This window comes from Ascidiella aspersa, chromosome 1 (assembly GCF_963924565.1).
Source record: "Ascidiella aspersa chromosome 1, kaAscAspe10.2, whole genome shotgun sequence".
NCBI classification, from domain to species: domain Eukaryota; kingdom Metazoa; phylum Chordata; class Ascidiacea; order Phlebobranchia; family Ascidiidae; genus Ascidiella; species Ascidiella aspersa.
This window is the reverse complement of record NC_139447.1, coordinates 22,045,289-22,067,535: the sequence shown is the minus strand read 5'-3', so window position 1 is coordinate 22,067,535 and position 22,247 is coordinate 22,045,289. Positions and strand designations below refer to the sequence as shown.

General features: G+C 37.1%; 1 protein-coding gene and 1 non-coding gene across 2 annotated transcripts; both read right to left on the bottom strand.

Annotated features, from left to right (window-relative positions):
• Positions 1–6,013: 6,013 nt before the first annotated feature.
• On the bottom strand, positions 6,014–19,490 carry LOC146168275 (arylsulfatase B-like). Its single transcript, XM_083388972.1, has 8 exons — positions 19,304–19,490; positions 18,839–18,928; positions 18,245–18,431; positions 17,131–17,327; positions 16,403–16,610; positions 14,462–14,599; positions 7,798–8,082; positions 6,014–7,332 (listed from the first exon to the last, which is right to left on the bottom strand). Exons 1-8 carry the CDS (start codon positions 19,454–19,456, stop codon positions 7,013–7,015), a joined length of 1,578 nt encoding a protein of 525 aa, XP_083245098.1. The 5' UTR covers positions 19,457–19,490; the 3' UTR covers positions 6,014–7,012.
• On the bottom strand, positions 9,978–10,052 carry Trnaq-uug (transfer RNA glutamine (anticodon UUG)). Its single transcript has one exon. It is a non-coding gene; the product is annotated as a tRNA-Gln (tRNA).
• Positions 19,491–22,247: the final 2,757 nt, after the last annotated feature.

The following is a 22,247-nucleotide window of genomic DNA, read 5'->3' as shown; positions in this document are numbered from 1 at the left end:
GATTGCAGAGTCCCCCATGTGTATGAGGAATTTATGGGCAGCGAACGACTCGCTCATTTGCATTTATCAAGAATTTATTTCAATATTTCAAGGGACGACAGGCCCACACCTGTATATGGCTGAACAGAAATCACGTAAAAAATCCCGCTAAACCCGAAAAATACAGTGCGTTTATAGATGGAGAGGTTTTACCTGCAATACAATGGCGATATTGCAAAGAGGTTATCAAAGCGTGAAAAAAAGTTTAACTTAATATACAACTTGGCAGAAAAATTTGGAGAGCTGCGAATCCACGCTACGCTAGCCTAACGACACAAAGTAAATGTGTAATTAAAATGCTTTCTGTAAGCCGCCTTAATTTTTATCATTTATCTAGTTTAACTTGGAAAAATTTGTAACTTTAATAGGGCCCTTTTGCTCTGGATTTTTTGTTGTGCTAAACATATATAACCCTCAAAAAACTTTTGGTTTCATGATCCCGAATTAATTATTGTCAAACACTCCATTGGTATATAGAGCACTCTTCTGGACTAATTTTGCCTTATTGTTCCTGTATAGGCTTGCCATACGTCCCGGGTTTAAGGCCTTGTCCCGGTGTCCCGCCCGGTTAACCAATTTGTCCCGTTTTTTTCAAATTTAAGAAAAAAATTAAAAAATGTAAAACTCTGGAGTTAGCCATTTATCAGTTCTTTCTCAAAATTACGTAATACTTTTTACTTTTCATTTTTGGTTGGCAAAGCTGCCAAGCAAATTTTTTTAACATCAATTAATTATTTTCCAACGGGTGTTGAAAAATATATTTCTGGGGGAGGTTGCTGGGGCTAGATTCATTTTTTGTGTGGTGAGTAAAAAAATAAATGGATATTATCCGGCGGGTTCTGGGAGACATCTTTTTGAGGAAGGTAAGCGAGCGCCGTCGCAAACCGGTCACCGTTAAGCAATTTTTATTTTCAAGGATTTTTTTCACGTATGACGCAGTTTGGTGCCGGTATCATTAAGTCTAAGCAATTGCTGTTACAACCTAAAGTTTAACGTTTGTTAGTAATCTGGATCGATAAATGTCGCGAGTTTTCAGCATTATAAATCAAATTAAAGTCATAACATATTAATTGCCTTAACAAAAATATTTTAATGTTTCCAACTTAAGACTTATATGTTTAAAAACTTCTTGATGTCTGTTACCGCGCAAATTTTAGGTAGAGTTTGCAAAATTTCGCATTTAAAGCGGCGGTTTTAATAATAACCAATTTTCAGTTTCAAACGAGATCTTAATTACGTTGTACGCAGTATGGTTCCAGGATTACGTATTTGCTGAATCCGAACAATGGCTGCTATACAACTTAAGGTTTTACGTTAGTGAGTGGTTCTCTATCGATATATGTCACTGGTTTTCGTTACGTGAAAGATGTTTGACGTGCTTAGCCGTTGGGTATTTGTCCGCTTTATTTCAAACAAGCACACGTTATTTGCAATTTTGTTTCAACAAATGTAAAATTTTAGTTTGCGAAGACGAACAATTAGAAGTTTCACAGTCACGCAGATAAATTATAACACGTCATCCGATTAAATGCTGCTTCCACACAGGCTAAAGAATGTGACTCCATTTGTCGGGAATCATTTAGTTAACCCATTTCAGGTACAAAAAGCAAAATAAACAGTCAAGGGACGACCAACACATATGCTTTATAATAATTAACGATTAGATAAATTAAAATGTTTTATTTAGAAAAAATTAAAATGTTTACGACTTTACACACTAGTTTTACACTCAAGCCAAACATTACTTTTTAGTAACATGACAAATTACCTTTTTAAATCATCGGCAATAACACGCGTCTCAAGCAAATGACGGAGAATACAACCTAATATGTAATAGTTTTAACAGGCCAGCTTGATGGAACTTGCATTTTGTTTAATTTATGCTGGAGAATGATTTGGTCCGGGAAATACGAATTTGTTATGGACACAGTGCCTTTGCCAACATGTACGGCCTAAAATTGTTGCTGCTTTCACGAGGGCCGCATCTTACTTTAATTGTAAAAAGTATTTACCCAACTCATTTATTCACAATACAGACATTACTTTCGGCTACAATTTAGATTACTTAGGCAAACCACCCTTAAAAATAGGGCCCTGACAAAATACCCCCTGACAAAATATAAAACAACCGCAACCCCGATAAGTTAATTATTTGCATTAAATTATTTTGTATTAGGTCTACATTAAGTTTATTTGCAGTTTTCAAAATGCGTCCCGGATTTACGTTTCTAAAAAATGGCAAGCCTATTCCTGTATAGACATTTAATTTCACGTGAGATAAAAAAATACACAGCATGGATGGTGAAAACCGATTAGGCAAAGCAATTTACAACAGAGGCATATATTACGTCACAATCTACAATGCGGTGTTGATTTGGTTCAGGGCTGGGCAACTTCTCCGGTCGGCGGGCCAGATATGGGAAAATAGAGTACTTGGCGGGCCGGATTAGGTACTGCCAAAGCTTGCATGTTTTGGCGCATAATTGCGGCTAAAGTTGTACTATTTAAACACGGCAACACTTTTATTGCACATCAAACATACTGCTTTCCTGACGTAAAAAATAAACCAAGTACAGAACTTGAGAAACCAAAAATCAGTATGTTTGAATGTTATAACCAGGGCTGGGGAGTCACCGTAAAATAGCATTAACTCCGGAGCCATCAGGCAATTATTAAATGGCTCCGGAGTCGTAAAACTCAATCCTTTGGCTTCGGAGTAGTAAAATTCATATCCTTTGGCTCCGGAGCCATCAAAGACACACCCAATGACTCCGGCTCCAGCTCCGGTGCCACCATTTACTTATTCAATGACAAGTTTTAAAAATTGCTTTTGGCTAACTATAAACGTTGGAGATGGAACAAAATATAATTTCTTAGCTTTAGCACCACAAATTGAAAAATGGCTCCAGCTCCACAAAAATAATAAAAAGGGCTCCGGCTCCAGCTCCACAAAAATAATATAAATGGCTCCGGCTCCGACTCCAGCTCCACAAAAATAATAAAAATGGCTCCGGCTCCGGCTCCAGCTCCACAAAAATAATAACAATGGCTCCGGCTCCAGCTCTGGCTCCAGAGAAAATGCTTAGCTCCGGCTCCCCAGCCCTGGTTATAACATAACAATATTTCGCTACCAAAAGCATCAATACTAATCATGTATTTAGTAGCGAAATAAATTCATCTTATAACATCCAAACATTCTTTATGATTGATGGGCAACCATAATCGTTTGTTTTCACCATTCGTATTCAGGCAGATTTTGCCATTCGAATGAAAATTCTGATTATTGCCGACTTGAGTGAAAAAGTATTTTGCATCCAACCCTTATTAAATTCGCGACACTCTTCGTCAAACTTACGTTTCTTAGCAAATCCATGGGAAAATGTTTATTGGAAATTCTAAATGTAATGTTAACACAAAACAAATAATCTAAAAACACAAAGAAAACAAAGAACTAAAGAATAACGAGCAATCACCATTATTTGTGGCAGAATGTGGCCGCGGGCCACAACCGGAAACTGTCTGCTGGCCGCTCAAAATCCCGTCGCGGACCGTATGTTGCCTGCCCCTGATTTGGTTACTCAAATTTTAGCTACAGGAATCAATGAAAAAAGGGTCAATGCGAAATGCTCAAAACTGTTGCGGCAAAAAATGTAAAGATTTTTTAGTTTTAATTTACGTATGATTTAAGTGCGCAAAAGACAAATTGCATGGTGTGGCTGCGCACTGGCGCAACTTAAGAGGGAACACTGGTGGACGATCTTCCAATCATCCTTACTGACACCTAGTTTTTCCTCAATAAGTTGAGTTTCTTTAAAAATTAATTTAAATGCGTGTTTATAGTCAATGCGCCACATTTCAATGTACGACTGTTTTGTTGCAATAGTTTACATCGCATTGACAAGAACGTTCCCCACCGCAGCAAACAAGAGACTGGTAGTAGGATAGCACAGTGGTCTCCGACCTATTTATCGCGACCCCAAATGGGGTCGCCTAAAAATGTTCTGGGGTCGCGCCATCACTTACCATATTTCGCTGTTTTAGTACGATTTATATATTTCGTTTTCTTTATAGTGACGTGTACATAGCAAACATAAGCTTTTGTTTCTTCTACATAAAATAAGTGTTTTAGCTGTAGACCTGGTAGGATACAAAGATAGCAAAGATTTATTGTTAGACTTCGATACAATTAAGTTACTCGACTCTATCCAATTTTGTGAGTTAAATTATTTTTCCGTTCTCAACCACATAGCTATGTTTAACGAAATTCAGCGCAATGAGCATATTACAAAACGAAACATCGTAAATTCCTTGGAAGTAGAGCATGCCATGCGGTTATGCTTACGCAAAGTGGAGACGCGTTTTTAAAACTGGTGGACACTATACAGGCGTAACCATCACACGAAATGCAATTTAGTGTTCAAACAAAGTGAAAATTTGGTGTTCGTTCGTGTGCTAAATTCAAATTCATACTTGAAATAAAACTTCCTAAAAGAAATCATTTTGGTACACATATGTAGCCACAGTTCTCTGGAAATGTGTAAAATTTACGCATATTTGCTCCTGTTACTTAGTTCCAGCATTATTATAATTATATATTTTTTATTCCTATCTGAGAAAAATGGGGTCGCAGTGTAAATTCTGACTTAATTTTATTTAAATTGGGGTCACTTATTAAAAAGGTTGGAGCCCACTGGGATAGCAGACACACTTTCGGCAATAATTACTCTTCCTCCAACAATTATCCAAACTATTCCACGCTAACTCTTGCAACTCTAACTAATCCAACTAGAATTCTCTAATTCTCATAATTTATGGAAATGCCCCTGGTGTATTAATTGTTTTTTTTTTATTAAAATAGAAAATTTGCTAGGGAAACAGCCTCAGAAAGATTCTGATTTGATGTAAGCAAGGAAATTAATTAAATTTCGCAGCTTAATACTAATCCAAGCAACAAGTTCTAAAATGCCCTTCGTAAAAATGTTTTGAAATAGACATATACGAACCAAGCTAATATACAAATCAAACTATAAACTGTTGCTACCAGGCATGGTAATATAAATCAAAAACAGCTCCTCTGGTAATTGTAATTGTTAACCAACGTTTCGGCAACCTATACAAGCCGCCTTCGTCAGGGGGAATGACACTGAACGCTCATACAATAAATGGAAAGCAAAAAAAGGAAAAAAGCAGAAATACACGCGAGCAACGAAACGATAAGAAAATAATTAGCGACTGCCTCTAGTCCTTCAGCAGATGCTTGTAGCATGCAGAAAGCATCACGTCAGTTTTGACGTTCATGGTGTTGCCCCCCCTTTGGGGCCACCCCAAAGACCCCATCAGTTCCTTTGACCAACGAGGTGTGGTATATTCAATCCCCTGTGTGGATTGTACTTTGGTCTATATCGGCGAGACCGGAAGGTCATTCAAGACTCGCCGAAAAGAACACCAAAGGGACGTGGCAAATAACGACGCAAAGAAGTCTGCACTCTCATACCATGCTGTTTCCCGAAGCCACCAAATTGATTTTGGTGGCGCTTCAATAATAGCACGTGAATCAGAATACAGGAAAAGATTATTTTTGGAATCGTGGAACATCCATAAGAAGGGTAACACCATGAACGTCAAAACTGACGTGATGCTTTCTGCATGCTTCAAGCATCCGCTGAAGGACTAGAGGCAGTCGCTAATTATTTTCTTATTTTCGTTGCTCGCGTTTATTTCTGCTTTTTTCCTTTTTTTGCTTTCCATTTATTGTACGAGCGTTCAGTGTCATTCACCCTGACGAAGGCGGCTTGTATAGGTTGCCGAAACGTTGGTTAACAATTACAATTACCAGAGGAGCTGTTTTTGATTTATAATACAAATCAAACGTTGCAAGACAAGCGCAGATCCACGGCTTTTCGTTGGAAGACGGATAGAATTGACAACCTACCAACTTGTTAAAAACAACACAAGTAACGCAATGGTAGTGCATGATTTTATTTTATGTATTGCTTTATTTTCGATATACATATAGTATGCAAAAGATTATTTTAGTTAGCATTTACCTAGTAGCGCAGCTCTAACCTTCCATAGAACTTGTAGTTTATTAAATGGAATATGCCCGGCGCAACCAAGGCGATTTTGCTTGTAAACAAACCATGAAAAACATTAGACACGAAAACTTTAAAGCAAAATCAATAACATTGTCATATATATTTTTTACATAAAATGCTTATTTAGCTTCAAAATTATCACTAGGGCGATTATTTTTTGACATGTCAATGGAAAAAAATTCAAAATTCATTCATTAGGTCAAAATTCGCACTACGATTTTGCATTCTATAGTTGTTTATCTCTGATTTGAACAAATGTATTGAACAGTATTTGCTGTTTTTTTCGCTTGCGATTTATTAATGCAACTATCCCATTTACTATTTCGATAACTAGATCTTTGTCAGTTTTCTGAAATTATTTTTTCGTTGTATTTCAACTGTTTACACAAAATTTTTCTAAAACAACCAGCGTATTTTTTTTTGTTATTTTCAAATAAAAAAGATCAACTAAGCATTTCCATGAGTTTTGCATAAACCCGACAAAATAACTGATTTGTGTTCGACCGGTAGTCAGTAAAACATCTAAAATGTGTTGTTGACGACGCCAAGACACTAATGCAGAAGTTCTAACAACAATATGTTGTTTAAATTAATGTATTTTTAGGTCAAAGTTTGTCAAAAATTTAAAATTCAAGATCAAAATTTCTCATTTTTTGGTCCAAAAATAATCGCCCTAAACCCCTTATTATCACCTAAATTCAAGTAGATCATCGAATAAGTATCGCACTGTAGTAAATACGTAGCAGGTTTAACTTATAACAGTGTAGCGGCCCACTCAGTGTGAAACATATGCATTATGCAATCGGCAAAAATTTCAGAGGACAAGACTAAAACAAACAATGAAATGATTTATAGTAATAAACATATCAAATGAGATATCACTTCCACGGGCTCCAGACCCCTCCGCGCAATGCAGGGTCGCAATGAGAGTCGCCCCCGGGCCACGAAACAGGAACAGCAGTTTTGTTATAGGCTGCAATTTTTGAAAGCATCTCGTCAACGATCAAAGGAAAGTTCAACGAAACGTCTAACCTTTCGGTGGGGTCGGCTGCCACGTCATACAGCTGTACACTAGGAACAGGTTTTTGGCCCAGACGGGGCTTAGAACAAGCAGGGTGGTAGTTGTTTGAAACCAAACATTCTGTTTTCAAGGTTTGATTTGCATACAGTTTTGGTGGGGGATCCCAGGTGTCGTGGCCTAAGCAAAATGAATTTGGTTGCGTTGTATGAAAATAGGCAGAATTTTAGCCACGAATTTGCAAGTTGCTCAAGTATAGTGAGCAACTTAGTTGGGGATTGTGTTTTGCATCACTTTGAACATAACACTTTGTGTGAAAGTGATGCAGTGCCGTAAACAAGTCATTTTGAAATGACTTAAATCCAAGTCAAGTTATTTTTAACAAATAACAAGTGAAGTTTAAGTCCTAAGTCCAACACCAATCATTGACATAAAATAAAAATTTAAATTGTTAACATAGTATACTCGTCCGATTATTATGAGCAATCCCTCAAACAAAAAACGCAACGTATAGCATGCATATCATTTTACGTGCAAAATTGAGATAAATAACCTAGCTTTATACAAATAGGTAATTTAGTATTTCTATAACTGGAACTAACTATTTATATACAGTAACTGAAATCTAACAGACAAGTTTCTTACCTGGGTCACCTGTATAGAGTTTCCAGTTATTCCAACGCAATGCTGTGTGACCAAGAGTGGTGTCTACCCCATGCTTATTAGGGTAGGGTATGAGCGGAGGAGTTGGTCCATACGGGCGTTTGAAAAGAGGGTCAATGTTATGCAAGATCTCTTTTCGAGAAGATTGAACATCCTTGCTTGCTATGGCAGCCCAAACATTATGACTATCCAAAGGTTTAGTGCCGCTTGTGTCACTGCCAGCCACATGAAGTAATGTTGGAAACCAATCAGAAACGTGCATTAACTCTGCATATTAACAAACATTTGGTTTTGGGAATGCTATTATCCCTATCTTATTAAATATTTTTCCTTAATTTGCCAGTCAGCGTTTTGTTTATATAGCAAGAAAGCGAAGAAACTAGAGAGCGAGCGTTTCGCGTGTATTTAGCTAACGGCGTCTCATTACTCCGAACAGAAGAAAGTAACTTTTACCCATACAATGAAAAGAAGGCAATTATCAGAATTTATCTTGATAGTATGGTGGGGGGCTAAGTGTAGCGCGCTAAAGCCGCCAATTGCCAAAGCAATTTTTACTTAAACATTCACAGGATCTATTGGCCGTTCTAACACGTGGCTTAAGCAAACTTATACATCGCAGATAAATACGCGCAAAAAATCATGCTGCACAAAACGAAATTAGCTGTTGGTCCGGGTAAAAACCAACTGAAATACTATCCCGAGAGAAAAAGTACAAGTAGGACAAATGGACGGTTAACATCAGGTAGGTGCATGAACGCAAGACCTTGTGTTTCATCTTGTGCGGCGCCCACAAAACCTTAGTCGGTTGCCTTTTCTGATAAGACTTGTCATTGGTGCTGCGATAGCCGCGCAAATTGGGATAAAGTCGCGGTAATGTTCAGTTAGGCCAAGAAAAGCCATATTTCTTAGTGGATCACGAATCTTAGTGACGTTATAGCCTTTCAACCTGGTTATACAATTCTTGATGTTATGATCCACGAAAAGTGACGCTGGACGTACCAATGACAGATTTTGATGGCTTGATTGTCACATTCGCCACGCGCAGACGGTGCACAGCTTCCCCGGGGAAATACATATGATCGCTCCACAAATCAGTGTAACCCAATGTGTCGCCCACGTAGCACACTTCCAAGTTAATTGATATGCGTACTCATGGCGCGCATGGCCAAATCCCCGGCGTTTACCATGCCAAATGGTATCTTGAGAAATTCGTACGTTCCTTTGTGGCAAAAGCGATTTTGTGTACGTTCTCTTCGGCGACAGGTATTTGCCAGTATTATATTGTAAGAGCAACCTTTGTAAGGTAGCTGCTCTTTAAAAACGTTTGTAGAACCTCATCGGCTACAAGCATTGGTTTGGGTCGAAAATTGACGTATTGTTTAGCTTGCGGTAATCGATGCAAATAATATTTGAGTAATGATTTTTTCACTATCACCACCGGAGAAGCCTATGCGGATAGCGATCTCTGGATAACAACTAGCAGTAGCAAGTCATCAATGTCCTTTTACAGTTACTTCCTTACGCTAAAAGGGGCGGTGTAAGACTTTCATCGAATGGGTTCGTTGTCTGTCAGTTTAATGCGGTGTTTAATGAAATCAACGTCCCCTGGTGGATCATGAAAAATATCAGCGAATCCGTCGACAAGTGCTCCTATTTTGTCGGGACATAGCTTTCTTCTCGAAGTAGTCCGTGTATCTACTTTTGCACATTATGAGCTTAACGCTATCGTAGACTCCATTCGCTGCTTTAGGTGAATAACGTATTTGTAGCCCTATCACAAGCAGCCCCTACACTCCCGTCATACAATCAGACACGACACGAATCCCAAGACCATTATAACTTCGTCTGGTATAACAAACCTGCTGTATATGTCTTCAGCGACCGCCCCTGTAGTTATCAACGCTGTTGCTTCCAGATAACGTGTGGCGTAATCCACGAGCGTTAAACTATCAATGAACATCTTCATTTCAACCTTCTTGCAAGGAATGAATGAAAGACACACACAAACATATGTGTTTAATAACATCGGTGATCTGGCCCCTCGGAAGTTGCTTTATGACCAACGATTACGGCTTCCGTATCAATAGTACACCGAAAAGCCATCGCAGACTCGCCGAATCTGTCGATCTATGATGCAAGCAGAGCAAGCCAGAAAAACAACTGGCCTGCAGTGAGGTTCGAACTCACGACCTCCGGTCAAGCCGGGACAGTCGCTCTACCAACTGAGCTATGCAGGCTCAGAGAGGAGCGAGTCGAGAAAAAAACATGCGCCAATACTTGCACATTTTGTTAGTACAAGCAACTTCACACTGGGGGATCATCAGTCCGTATCAATCAATGAAAGACACACACAAACATATGTGTTTAATAACATCTGTGATCTGGCCCCTCGGAAGTTGCAAGGAACGTCGATCAACGATGGTAAAACTTCCAAAAAATCTTGTCCACTGTCTTCTTTATTCCCGTATTCTCACCAATCATAGCGTCGCGACTTATTTGGCATTTAGGTCAGGCGGTTTTAACCACTTTCGGTCGTTAACTTTGAGGTGTAAACACATTCGGTACACCAGCTTGTCGATAGCCTTGTACCTCGTAATTTTCAGGCCTCTTGCGATTTTCCAGGTGGCTTACCTATATTTGATTTTTGATTTGGGCCACCTCTTTCTCGACTAAGCGCCCATTTGCAATTGTCAGTAAACTATAACAGCCGGTGATTTCTTCGTCACGACGAACAAACCTTTTGTCAACTAAAATATCTGTACATACTGTGTCGCGCATCGCAGTAATAGGGTGGTCTCCTACGAATCCCCCAACAACGGGTAAACCATAACCACCTTTCATCTTTGCCGAAAATTCTTCTTCAGTCTGCAATGCGGTAATCCGAAGTGGCCTCGCAGGGAAAGAACGGGACTAAGGATGTTAGCAACGTACCCCGCCTTGTCACAGATAAATCGTCTCATAGGGGGTGGTCTGTCCAGCCATGGGCGCTGCTTCTCTTATGGTTCTGGTTTTGTGATGCCTCGTTGACTGTTAAATGTCACAATCGTATATAACAATCATCAGCTGTAACATGAGGCTTCAGCAACTAGCACCGATATGGTACAACATACTATGCAAAAGTGATCAAGAGCCCACAGGCTAATGGATTATTTCAGTTTGTTTATTCACGTCGTCCAGGTATTTCGTAACAGGCTTATTGCAGCGGAAATTACTTTACATCGCTGGGACAACGGCTGTAGTCCCAAGAAATTTTATTATTCGGAGTTATAGGTGACATAGTAATAAACAAGTAAATACTATATTTCAGTGATCCTCAACCTTTTTTCAAGGCGACCTAAAAATTAGGAAATTTCAACCTGGTAAAGTCTCGCGACTGAAGCGTGTCGTTTAATTTTTGTGCTTGCGACACGCGACTTGTTTCGCGTTGTGCCTCATTTAAACTACGCGCTGCTGAAAAGGTTGAGATTTATGTGCGCCTACAAATGGTGACCGTCGACGTGAACTAATCTTTTTATGACGGATTCTCACACAACGTTTAACAATGGCAGAAGATAACATAACAGCAGTTACAAAAAAAAAACACCGTTTTGGCCACAAGATGCATAGCACTGGTTTTTACAAATCGAGGCGCAATTGAGAGTAAGAGGTGTAACGCCATCGCATACAAAGTTTAACCACGTGGTTGCCGCTATCTCACCCGACATCGCAACTATTGTTAGAGACATCATAAAGCACCCTTCATGTTATAAACCGTATGAAAGACTAAAAGAAGCACTAATCAGAAGGAGAGGCATATCGCAATACCAAGCCTTTACAAATGTAACGTGACATGGAGCATCTACTCGGTGATGTCGAAGCCAAGCAGATTCTGCGTGAGTTATTTCTGCAAAGGCTTCCCGTTAGTTTAAGAACTGTTCCGTCAACCCTGGATTTAGATTTAGAAGAGCTCGCTGAAAAAGCAGACAACATTATTGATTTATTAGATTCTCAACCAACGCTGGTAGTGGTCGATCAAATTCAACATGACGTTGTAGCTTTTAAAAGGAGTTCAACCTTCAATCGTCTTGCATTTCGAACACGGTTGTGTTGGTATCACCGTGTTCATGCTACCAGACGTCAACCAACAGCGAGCCAATTCTAGAATAAGGCATTAAAGCTGTTTGTGCGAAACGCGAAACAAATGCGTTTCATAGGGTTAAATGACCAAACTTTTTATTTAGAGAAGACATACCGTATGGACCATAAGTTGCATAGGTGTTAATACGATACAAATAACAGCCTTCCAAGATTCTCGCGAAGATCCTAAAAATTGTATTTCTTGTAGAAAAAAGATATCGAAGCGTGACATAGTAAGACATAGTAAAACTTTAATAAAATAATGCAGCGCACAAAAGTACTCCACGTTGGAACAAAGAATAGGTTTTACGTATGTAGCATTTACGGGACTCCATAAGACAGTTAACAAGCTTTACAAAATCGAAAGCGCGCATGGAGGAAAACAGTGGCTTAGTTGGATATAAAATGCCTAAGATGTGACAAGTTGACATACGGCGTGGATGGTAGGTAATCAAGCCACTTTTAGTTCGTTTTAGATCAGGAGTCGGCAACCTTTTTATAGTCGCGGGCCAAAACCAAACCCAGAAAGGTCTTTGCGGGCCGCACAAAATGTTAACTTAGAACTGTGTTATTAAAATGTTATAGCAACTGTGAATCAGGCGGGCCTCGGATCATTTTGCACTTAACAACGTGTTTTATTACAGGTAGTAAAGTGTTGGCGCAAAGCGCGAAAAAAGTGTTTGTTTCATTTAAAATTCGAGTCCACACGCGTCATCCCGACTACTAATAAAAAGTGTAATAAAACTACTTTGGGGCAATGCGATGAGCTTAAAAGTTAATCTCGTTCAGTGTTTTTTATTCGTTTTAAGTTAGGTCAAACCTGGCATTTCTTTTAAATTTTAAGCCGGATGAATTACATTGGCGGGCCGGATCGGCCGGCGGGCTGTAAGTTGCCGAGCCCTGTTTTAGATAAATTTAGTGCATGACAACTGTTTAACTATTTTTTTATTAATAAAAGAGTAGGCGATATTAAAAACGTTATTTTTCTCGGGAAAGCTTAAAACAAAACATTTTTTGAGTATTTTTTGATATACTAATAGAACTATGCGGTAATAATCAATATGCCGCGCGTGACGCTTACAATTAAATATTATTAATTTGAATCATTGTTTTCAACCTGGTCTAACTCTTTGGATGTTCTTTTGTTTTATTTTGGTTTCATCTATCGAGCGACCCAACTTTGGGTGGCGACCCATACGCTGGTAAAGACCTAGGCCAGTGGTTTTCAACCTTTTTCATACCGCAACCCATTTTAACAACCCTATGTAACAAATGACCCCTTCCAAAAAAAAAAGATTTCTGCATATGTAATACATTTGTGTATGCGCAATAGAACAAAAAAATATTATTAAAAATAACAAAAATTATAGTACTACTCTGTTCAAAAAAATACTCATTTATTAAATTCATGCACAAGGCAGCATCAGTGAGCTTGTCTATGCGTGCTCCGGTGCTCGCGTGGCTCTGTTGTTGCCAGAGCACACCTGAGATCTGGCTCTACTTGTGACATCATACCAAATATTTTTCGTGATAAAATGGTTATTGTGATGTAATAACTAGTTATTGTCACAACGCCGTTGTTGCGACAATGGATAGCAGTTTTTTTGCAGTACAGTAAACACTTGTTTAGCTTCTGATTTCTGTCTTTATTGAATTTGAGAATAAACATAGCGCAATATAAGTAATTGCAACTTGGATTACAGGTTAGAGTTTTCACTTAGTTGTTGGACCAATTGCAAGGGCTGGTGTGTGTACTGTACAAGTTCTTCAGTAAACGTAAAAGTGTGTACTGTTCCAGCAAAGGTTGAAAAGCACTGCCGTAGGCTACCTATGATTGATACCGGGAACTCAATAGTAAGCCTACACTGTTAAAATAATAGTCTTGAAACTTTCTTCCTGGCTGCTGATGTTCAAACATTCACTAATATCTACAGATATTTTTTTATGGCAATTAATTGACATTCTCGTAATAGTGATGGTATTTAATCGTCATCTTCGTGACCCCCAGAGAAAAGGCAAACGAGTAACGACCCACCCGGGGGTCGCGAAGTTGGCGCACTGGATTGGTTTTGGGCAATACCTCCGAAAGTTGTGACGATACAGAGTTGAAATTTCTACACTATCCTTATATTGGTTAAATCTTTCCATCAATCACACTTTTAGCGCAAAAATTCAGCCATATTAACACCTAATTTTCGAACTTTCTCGCTAATTTTTTCACGGTATAAACAACAAGGCATACTCTTCAAAAAGAACCATCGCTTGTAGTCAATATCAATCGGGCCATGCTTTAATATGCGATTAAAAATTTCGTAACTGCTTAAGTTCAACATAATTATGGCCTTTCGATTTCAAATGCCCCAAATAGCATCCAATATTCACGTTAGAGATCTAAAATTTTCACCCACGCCTTATTTTAGCTTCAGCAATCCAGCAATCACACTTTTAGAAAAAAATATTTAAAAAATATTAATATTTATTTTTTAATTTTTTTAGATCTCTAAAGTGAATCCTGTAATGACATGCTGACCTGTGCTGTTGCGCGGTGTATCCATAATCCCCTTTCCATGAACCAAAGCCACACCTCTGACACCTCCTTCCCAGAGTGAAGCTTTTCTGCCACGCAACGGCCAATTGTTCCCTCCATAAAGTGTTTGACCACCATTGTCTACAGATGAGGTAATCTTTTAGCACAAGCAATACAGACAAGGTGGTATTTTTTAACAAATATGAAGCACAATCAGTATTTTGAAATTTGAAGCCTAGTAATGTTACTAGTGTAAATATAAAACAGAACTGCTTCGAACAATCCAATCTTTCTAAAACAAAAACCTAAAGCTCATACCGATTACCAACCAATTAAAAAACAACCTATTACCAAACAATTGTTACGTTTTACCAACGGTGATATGGAAAGATATGCCAAAATCATTTATTTCAGTCTTGCGAACCCCGTCCCTTAAAAAGTTCCTTTAATAGACAAATTCATATTCCAAAATTTTTCCTCAACTGGTTTCTGCTAACAAAAACAGATATGGGATAAAAATTTTAAGTCTTTTCACCAAGGCTTTACTAATGCGATGGGGCAGTTTGCTAATGGATACAATTTGAGTAACGGTCTTTAGGTAAAAAGTAAATTCGTAATAGTAAGAATATAAATACGTAACAAGATAATATTATTTATAAAACTTTTTGGAATACAAACTCACTACCACGAAATTTCCTGAACAAGTTCTGTTTATAAGATATTGCTACCGCTTGATAGGGATATAAAGCTTAAAGCGCTTATACAATGACACTACACTTATTTTACAATTTTTGTTCCCTAATTTAAGGCCCCTAGGGGGAACACCAAAAATATCTCCAAAATTCAAAGTAAAGTAACCCATCTTAAAAAAATATTTTCCTCTAACAAAAAATATAAAATTGTACCTTCCTTTAAAAAATATATCTCCCAGCACCCATCGGATAACATCCATTTAATTGTTTTTACCCACCACACACAAAATAGAAACTAAACCCCAGCAACCCAAAACCCAGAAAAATATTTCTTAATACCCACTGGAAAAAAATCTATGTTAAAAAATTTGCTTGACAGCCCTTCCAACCAAAAATGAAAAGTAAGAAGTGTTACTAGCAGCTCTCCGTTGCACAATGAACATAGCATGTGCAGCTTATCTTCCCAGTGAGAATAAAGTGCACAGCATGATGCCATTTGAACATAATAAGTGTTATGTCCAATATGAACTAAACATTTAGCTAAGTGCATTGGTAGAACATAATATTTTCAACTAATGTTGAGCAGCGGCTGTCGCCAATGCGCTTTCCTACATTAGGCATATTTCTGATATTTGTATCAGCTTGATTGAAATGTGGCAAACCTTTATTTATTATACAGTATATGCTACACCTTTGGTGCTGATAAATAAGCATCTTGGCAGGCAAACTATGATAAACGTTACAAATTTTAGCTCTTACTATTATATATCAGAATTCAGACCTATCATTTTTTATACATTTTGTTGTTTCCCCTAAAGGTACTTTGTAGTTCATCGTATGTATGTACAAGTCCATAAATAAATAAATAAATCATCCCCAAATAATTTTTATCTGTCAAACGGACACCGTTGGAACCCATATTAAGAGTACAATTAGGTAACTATATACCAAAAAATAATGTTCGCCTGACCCAACCAATTGAAATTTTAAACTCGCTTTGTGCTTGTTTAGTTACTGTTAGTAATACATAAAGTAATCGACAGGTGGAATTGCAGCCGTATGGTTACTGCTTAAGAAAGTTTTATACATTCATTGCTAGATGTACATTCATTGCTAGATGGGCACCATTGTTATGGAATATTTGCACTTCAAACAAAATAAAAATAGCACAGAAGATATAATTATATACATTTTTCGGGAGAGGAGTGCCAAATTTACGTGGATTAAAATAATGTATTTATGCTATGATCACCTGTTGTAAAGACGACCAGGGTGTTGTCCCACACATTTTGATTTTTAAGTTCTCTGATAACCGTTCCTATTGCATCATCCATAGCAGTAACCATTGCTGAATATACTTTTCTATGTGGGTCTTCAATATGTTTATACATGTCAATGTATTTTTGAGGAGCTTGCAATGGAAAATGAACAGATTGGAAAGCCAGATACAAAAAAAGGGGCTGCAAAAATAATAACAACAACAATTAGTTAGTTTTTAAAACTCTATTCAGTGGTGTATTCAGGGGGGTTTGGGGATTCTGTTTTTTTAAGTCAGACAGAAAATGTGGGAATTCCTTAAGATGAAAATTCGTGACTCCCTATTTCAAATTTCTGGATACGCCCCTGATTTTATGTAATGTTCATCTTTTATTAAAATTCAATGCATTAAATTTAAATACACCCATTCACAAAGCGACGCCTAGCCTGTTTACATAGCCAAATTAGAAGGTTCCTTTATAAAGTTTTTTTATGTAAACAAAACCAGATAAACAAAATAAAGTTGTGAAACCAGGGTTTTGTGACAAAAACGAAGGCTACTTGCATCTGTAAAGTCATAAAACATGTACCACCTGAAAAAAAACTGTTGGGAACCCCTGCATTAACAATGAAACCATAAAGTTACTTTGATAAATTAAAAAGGAAGTGAGTATACATCTTAGTGCATACAAATAAACCTATACAATTTATGTTTACACTTGCCTTTGATTTATCACGTTCTTGAATAATTTTCACAGCTCTTTCTTGATACAAATATGTGGAATAGGTTCCATTGGCTTGCCATGAAGGCTTAAGATTGTCATGAAAATCAAAGCCTTTAAATTTACCTGTGTCATTCCATCCTGCTAAATTTCCTGTGACCTCTTTGGTATAATAGTCCTGATTTCCACAGTAATAACCTGGTGATATAATTTTCAATTTAAACAAAACTCAAGGATAAAAATTAAAAAATTTAAAATTGGTAAAATTGTTAATAATTGTAAATGGGTGTATATCAAATTAAATTAGCATACAGTGTTAATAACAATGCTAAAAAGTTATTTTAAGTTGTTTATTTAGTTCTAAGAACAATCAGATTATGTAGTGACTAGGGAAGGAGAACACTAGGTTCCCTAAAAATTTAGGATGATTCATTATTATACACCGTTGTGAAAACCAGCAATCATTTAAAATATATATATATAAAACTTTTTTAATTCATTAGTAGTAAAATAATCCTCAAATAAATTTAATCTTACTACTAAATGTAGAGTGATGTCACTTTATTGATAATATAATTTTTGCCATATAACAAAACAAGTTAAATCTAACTAAACTGTGTTTTATTAAAATATATATTTCAGGTATTAAAAAGTTGGTTACCTTTATTGGTCCTAAATAGTAAGACCACTAAATATCTAGTTACCTTTGCCAGTAATCTATTACAATAGCTTTGATAGTTATGTTATATGCAATCAACTTAGCATTTTTGTTATTGACTTTTAGCATGAAAAATAAATTTTAATAGGACACCCATATACTGTAAAATGGATGTTTTACTATGTTGCTATTGAAAAGCATGTTAGGTACTCTGTTTAACACTGTTTTTAATTGATGGTAAACAAAGTTGAGGCAAGTTGCACTAAGGTCCTTTTTACTGCTTTTATTAATATAAGTATAGAACAAATGAGAGTAAAATATGTTTATTTCAGTGAGTGATGTTTTCCGTTGATTATATATACTGACTGACAAAGAAAGATAAATATTTCCCTGTATTGTCCCAGGTAATATTTTTAGCATTCCTAACAATATTAACAATAAACCAGTATAACAGTACCATAAAATGAATCAAAGCCTCGTGATGTAGGAAGACATTCATACTTGCAAAATCCTAAATGCCACTTTCCAACAATGTGAGTTGAATACCCAGCCTCTTGCAGTTTAGCAGGCAACAGGGTTTCATCCAAAGGCAAACAATGTGGTTGAGGGGCAAACAGCACACTGTGCTGTAGACCATAGTGGATCTGAAAAAATTACAAAAAAAATTCACTTTATCATGTCACTTAATCATCTTCAAATTGATTTTTCAAAAATTTTGTCTTGAGAAACTGAACACGTTCATTATAAGTTTGAAGCCATTTATAATGCAATACCACTTAATAACATAAAGCAAAACAATCATTTATCTACTTATTAAAACAAACAGTCACCCACTTGGTATGATAAGAGCGAACTGGGCAATGTAAAAACATGTTTAATAATCCCACCGGTTTAAGAAAAGTTTTATTAGTGATAACCCGATATGAATCCAATAACTGAACACAACTACTTTGGTTTGCCAACCTTAATCCAGTATCATAAAACATAATTCATGCTGAATACTAAGTAAAATTATACCAGAAAAAAAGGTTTTCAAATTAGAGATTCTAACCTGATATCTTCCTGTCATCATTTGACTTCGACTAGGTGTGCAGATTGGCTGGACATAATAATTTTCCAATACAACTCCACCCTGTGCAAGCTACAAAAAAAACTACATGACGCATAAATGTTATTACTATTAATGAATAATCTTCTGAGCCATGTAGGGAAGTAGTCCCCCATAAGCCACATGTAACAATATCATAAGCGATAAGCAATTATCTGAACCTTTGGCTGTCATGTAAGTTAAATTTAGAAACATATTTAAAATGGAATTGGCACATAATTTGTTAAATATTGTTAGTTATTTCTGAATATCTTAACCATCCTATTGAAAGAATTAAACACAAACAATACAACTGATATCACATTTAGAAGAGTATTTCGAAAAAATCAAACTATAAAATTTAAGTGAACTCAAAAATAGTTGCCATTTAAATATTTTTTACTTTCTACCAAATAAAGTAAGTAAAACCTTATCAATGTTTGTTGTTTGAATGTCAGCATTGTGAAATCCCACGTCATGATAACCAAGATCGTCAGCAACAATTACTAAAATGTTGGGTCGCTGAAAACAATCAACAAACCCAAATAGTACTACTACGGTAACTATTGACAAATTCATCATAGTATTGAACAGACAACTAATAACTTATCCTATGTGAGCATGCTAGGAAATATTGAAATATGTTTAAAGCAAGGCCACCTAAGAAATTAGTGAAACAGCTACTGAGAAATTAGTAACTTAGTAAATCACTTCAGAGCAGTGGTTCTCTAACCAGTGTGTATTTTTACGTATTTATCTTCTATTTTTTTATTTTCTACACAGATAGTTTTTACCAAGCAACTGCCACCCGATCTGCCAGAAATTAGTGCAGTTCTAAGAAAAAAGGTCTACGACAATTAGTGCATCCAAAGGATCAAAAAGTATGACTGTTAGACTTTGAGGTCTTGGCCATAAGAAGATTATGTTTAATTATACTTGACCCACCCAAACGCTAACCAGCACCCTAACTCAACGCTAACCAGCACCCTAACTCAATGTGCGTTGATTTAATAATTACATAAACGCATCAGGTCCCAATACCTCAATGTGACGTAAACAATCCTATTAAATGCCGAATCACTAAGAAATCAGGAGCTATCCATAAAATTGTATATTTCAACAGGGGTGACATGACCACCGTACTATCTGAACTCCACCAAATCGAAACTAAACGAACTGTCGTAGCATTTCAAAGTGCATACTGTCAGGTCGCTTATAGATTTATCGTACATTCACATAATTCAGCATAGTTCGCTTTTAACAAAATGGCTTACAGCGCAGTAAAAACACGTGTTGCCAATAAGGCGTGCATTGTTGACCGTAGTTTCGTAGAAAACTAACGTTGCAGTAAAAGAGAATGCGTTGGGGATTACAACTAGCCAGTTAACGAGCAGGATGCAGGGAACAGGAACTACGGCAGAAAGACTTTAGCAGACTTTTAGCACACGCACAACAAACACAGTACTGTAAATAATAAATACAGACGCTGGTTCGCTACAAAATTGAGAAGGGGGTCCAAAATTTTCAACTTTGGGAATTCCCCTATTTTCCGTCTGACGTAAATTAATAATAAGTTTTCTAAGTTCCATCAAAGAGAAGAGGGTAATTTTGCGGTAAGTCATTACATAAAAAGGCGACTTCGAACAGCTTCAGTTACAAAAAAACCCCCGTTGTTACACCAACATCGGATATTAGCGCAGACAGCGAATAGCGAGAAACGTTAGTTGCGCCTAACTAGTTTTAACAAGAATTAAAAGACAAGGAATAATGCTTGACTCATCGTCATAAAATTGTCGAATACATACTTGCTAATCAGCCAACCTGAACTAACAAAAGAGAAAAAACATCCTGAGTTTACGGTTAAACAAATTAAACAATGAACGAAAAACGGCGATTTGCGTTGGATTTTGGTTTCGCATTGCGTTGGATTTTGGTTTTCACGATTTGCTTTGGATTTTGGTTTCCCCCCTTTAAAACGCCACTGCTAAGAATGTGTTATTAAGTAGCCTACCCTAATAAACAACGCACCTAACTAGGGTTACCATATTTTAGTGGCCTAAAATCCGGACACTCTTTAGTCCCCACTAGCGGTTTTTAAAATGAGGTATGAACACATTGTCTGTCAATATGACGTCACACTGGCAATGCTTTGCCTATCATTGTATACCGGAGCGGATTTTTGAACATAGTGTAGTGAATTCACTAGTGACTAGAGTCCAGGGGTCCGCAAATACGGGGTCGCGACCCCAATTTGGGTCGCGGGACCATTCAGTTTGGGTCACGAAAGCCTTATTAATAAAGGGCTTGTCAATAGAGGCCTATATTTTAAGTTTTCTAATTGTTTCCATTAGTACACTGAATTGTATACAAGATAGCCGTCTTACTTGGAGCGCGACTAAAATTGTTACGCAAAATATACACTAAGCCCCGTAAAAAGTCGTGAGTGTTCGTTCGATCCAGGTGATGGCAAAGAGCGCCTGCAATCCACCACTATTTTGGCCATTACCAAACCAAACTGATCTGCTTACCGCAATCTGGGTTTACTTCTTGGTTTATGTTTTTAAAGAAACTCTCTTTCATTTTTTATCCCGTTTCTGTAACCAAAGCGTCGTAAGCACGCTGTTCTCTTTGTTACATCGTGTCTTAAAACAGGGGTCGGCAACCTTCGGCCCGCAGGCTGGATCCGGCCCTCCAATGAAAATCAACCTGCCCGCAAACTCTTTCACAAACTGTACACAAGGCCAGCATATGCTCAATATTTTTAACTGTTTTAACTATACGAAATTGCACAAACTATTCCCCGCGCGTATCAAATTTGACTTTGAATTACATTGGCGTTTTGATGTAGTCTTCTCAGACCAAAGGTGACGTGCGCATAACAACTATAAGTAGGAAATTTTTCGTAGCTATGAAACTCTCTAAAATCAATTTTTTTCAAATTAATTCGCTAATGTATTATTTAATGATAAACATTAACAAAAAGAGCATAAGAAATATGTTCGTATTTTATTTCGTGTGTGGAAAATGCGTCACGTCTCCTTGTAAATTTAAAGGTTTGCCAATTTAAACATTTTTTTCGCGCTACGCCCGTTGCTTTCATGTTGTAGTGTAACTAGACTCATTTTCACTGCGTCAAACATTTGGGTTTGTCCCTGATTAAGAGTTATTATATTAAAGTGCTTAGAGGCCACATGTTTTTATAAAAAAATTGTTAGCGGAAATTTAATACGGCCCGCCGAGAACTTGCTAAATTTGGTCTAGTCCGCGACTTGGTAAAGGTTGTCGACCTCCGTCTTAAAATTTATATTGCCCTCTGAAAAATCCTTAGATGTGAGCCTTATAATATTGAGTTTCCTAAAACGATTGCGATGAG

Bases quoted from the DNA above. Each gene is read 5' to 3' on its own strand.
- LOC146168275 (XM_083388972.1), bottom strand. From the start codon at position 19,456: ATGATGAATTTGTCAATAGTTACCGTAGTAGTACTATTTGGGTTTGTT. The intron at 8,083-14,461 runs GTCAGCATGTCA...GTTAATATGCAG, and splicing joins TACACCGCGCAACAGCACAG to AGTTAATGCACGTTTCTGAT. The intron at 7,333-7,797 runs GTAAGAAACTTG...CATTTTGCTTAG, and splicing joins ACTCTATACAGGTGACCCAG to GCCACGACACCTGGGATCCC.